The sequence below is a fragment of the Corvus brachyrhynchos genome, unplaced genomic scaffold (assembly GCF_000691975.1).
Source record: "Corvus brachyrhynchos isolate BGI_N302 unplaced genomic scaffold, ASM69197v1 scaffold1135, whole genome shotgun sequence".
NCBI lineage: Eukaryota > Metazoa > Chordata > Aves > Passeriformes > Corvidae > Corvus > Corvus brachyrhynchos.
In genome coordinates this window covers 71,866-72,952 of record NW_008238129.1, presented here as the reverse complement: position 1 = coordinate 72,952, position 1,087 = coordinate 71,866, and the positions used below count along the sequence as shown (strand labels likewise).

At 62.9% G+C, this 1,087-nt stretch overlaps 1 protein-coding gene across 1 annotated transcript in view; it reads right to left on the bottom strand.

Annotated features, from left to right (window-relative positions):
- Positions 1-31: 31 nt before the first annotated feature.
- The window catches only part of SUPT5H (SPT5 homolog, DSIF elongation factor subunit), a gene marked incomplete at its 5' end in the record, with an annotated part of 9,277 nt that continues 8,221 nt past the window's right edge, over positions 32-1,087 (bottom strand). The window contains 3 exons of the mRNA XM_017733554.1: positions 32-313; positions 408-503; positions 893-1,087. The exon at positions 893-1,087 is cut by the window's right edge and continues 7 nt beyond it. Coding sequence (XP_017589043.1) covers positions 170-313; positions 408-503; positions 893-1,087 — 435 coding nt within the window. The remainder of the gene's footprint in view (positions 314-407; positions 504-892) is intronic.

The window sequence follows — 1,087 nt, the reverse complement described above, 5'->3', positions numbered from 1 at the left end:
ATGCCCCCACCCCAAAACCAGGAAGCCAGGCTGGTGCTGCACCCCCAGTTCTTTATTTGACACCTAAAACCTGGGTACAATAAATGGGGGGACAAAAAAGCAGGGGGGGAGAGGCAGAAAATGGGGAGAAAACAGGGAGAAAAGGGTCGGGGGGCTTCCCGGGGGTCTCTCAGGCCTCGAGCAGCTTCCCCAGGAAGCGCAGGTTGAGGATCTTGAGCTGCTCCTCCAGGTCCATGCGCACGATCCCGTCCTCGCCGTCGATGCTCAGCAGGATCCCGGTGGCCTCGCGGTCCTCGCCCAGGATCACCTTCACCTGGGGGGGGCATGGAGGGGTTTGGGGGGCTCCGAGGGAACTGGGGGGATCCCAAAGAGGTTTTGGGAGTCCCAGGAGTGTTTTGGGGTCGCACCTTGTTGCTCTTGGTGGGCGTGACGGGCTCCAGGTGCTCGCTGGACACGCTGACCACCTTCTCGCTGTCCTTCAGGTACACAGAGCACATCCCGCCCTGCGGGGCCGGGGGGGCTCAGCCTCGCGGGGGACACCCAAAAACTCCCCAGAAACCCCTGAGATCTCCATCCCCAAAGGCTGGGTGGCATCAGGGATGATTCTCCACCTTCCAGCCCCCCCAAATCCTCCCCAAACTCCCCCAAAGCCCTCCAAACACCCCCAAAAAACCCAAAACCCTTCCCAAACCCTCCAATGCTCCCCTAGCCTTCTCTCCTTTTGGGAGACCCCCCAAAAAACCCCAAAACCCTTCCCAAACCCCCCAAAATCCCCCCCCAAACCCCTCTAAAACACGAGGGTCTCCATCCACCCTGGCAGCCTTTTGGGAGACCCCAAAACCCCCCTGAACACCTCCTAACCCCCCCAAAAACGCCCGGGACAGGCTCTGACCGTGACGCTGCGGATGACCCCGGTCTGCCCCACAGCCGCGCTGTCCAGGTACGAGTCCCGCACCCGGACCTGGATGTCCGTGGTCACCCAGTCGCCCGCGCTGGGCTCGATGCCTGAGCCGGGGGTGTGGGGGTTGTACCCACCCGGGGATGGAGCCCCCGGGGTCATCGGGCTGTAGCCCACTGGGCTGGGGCT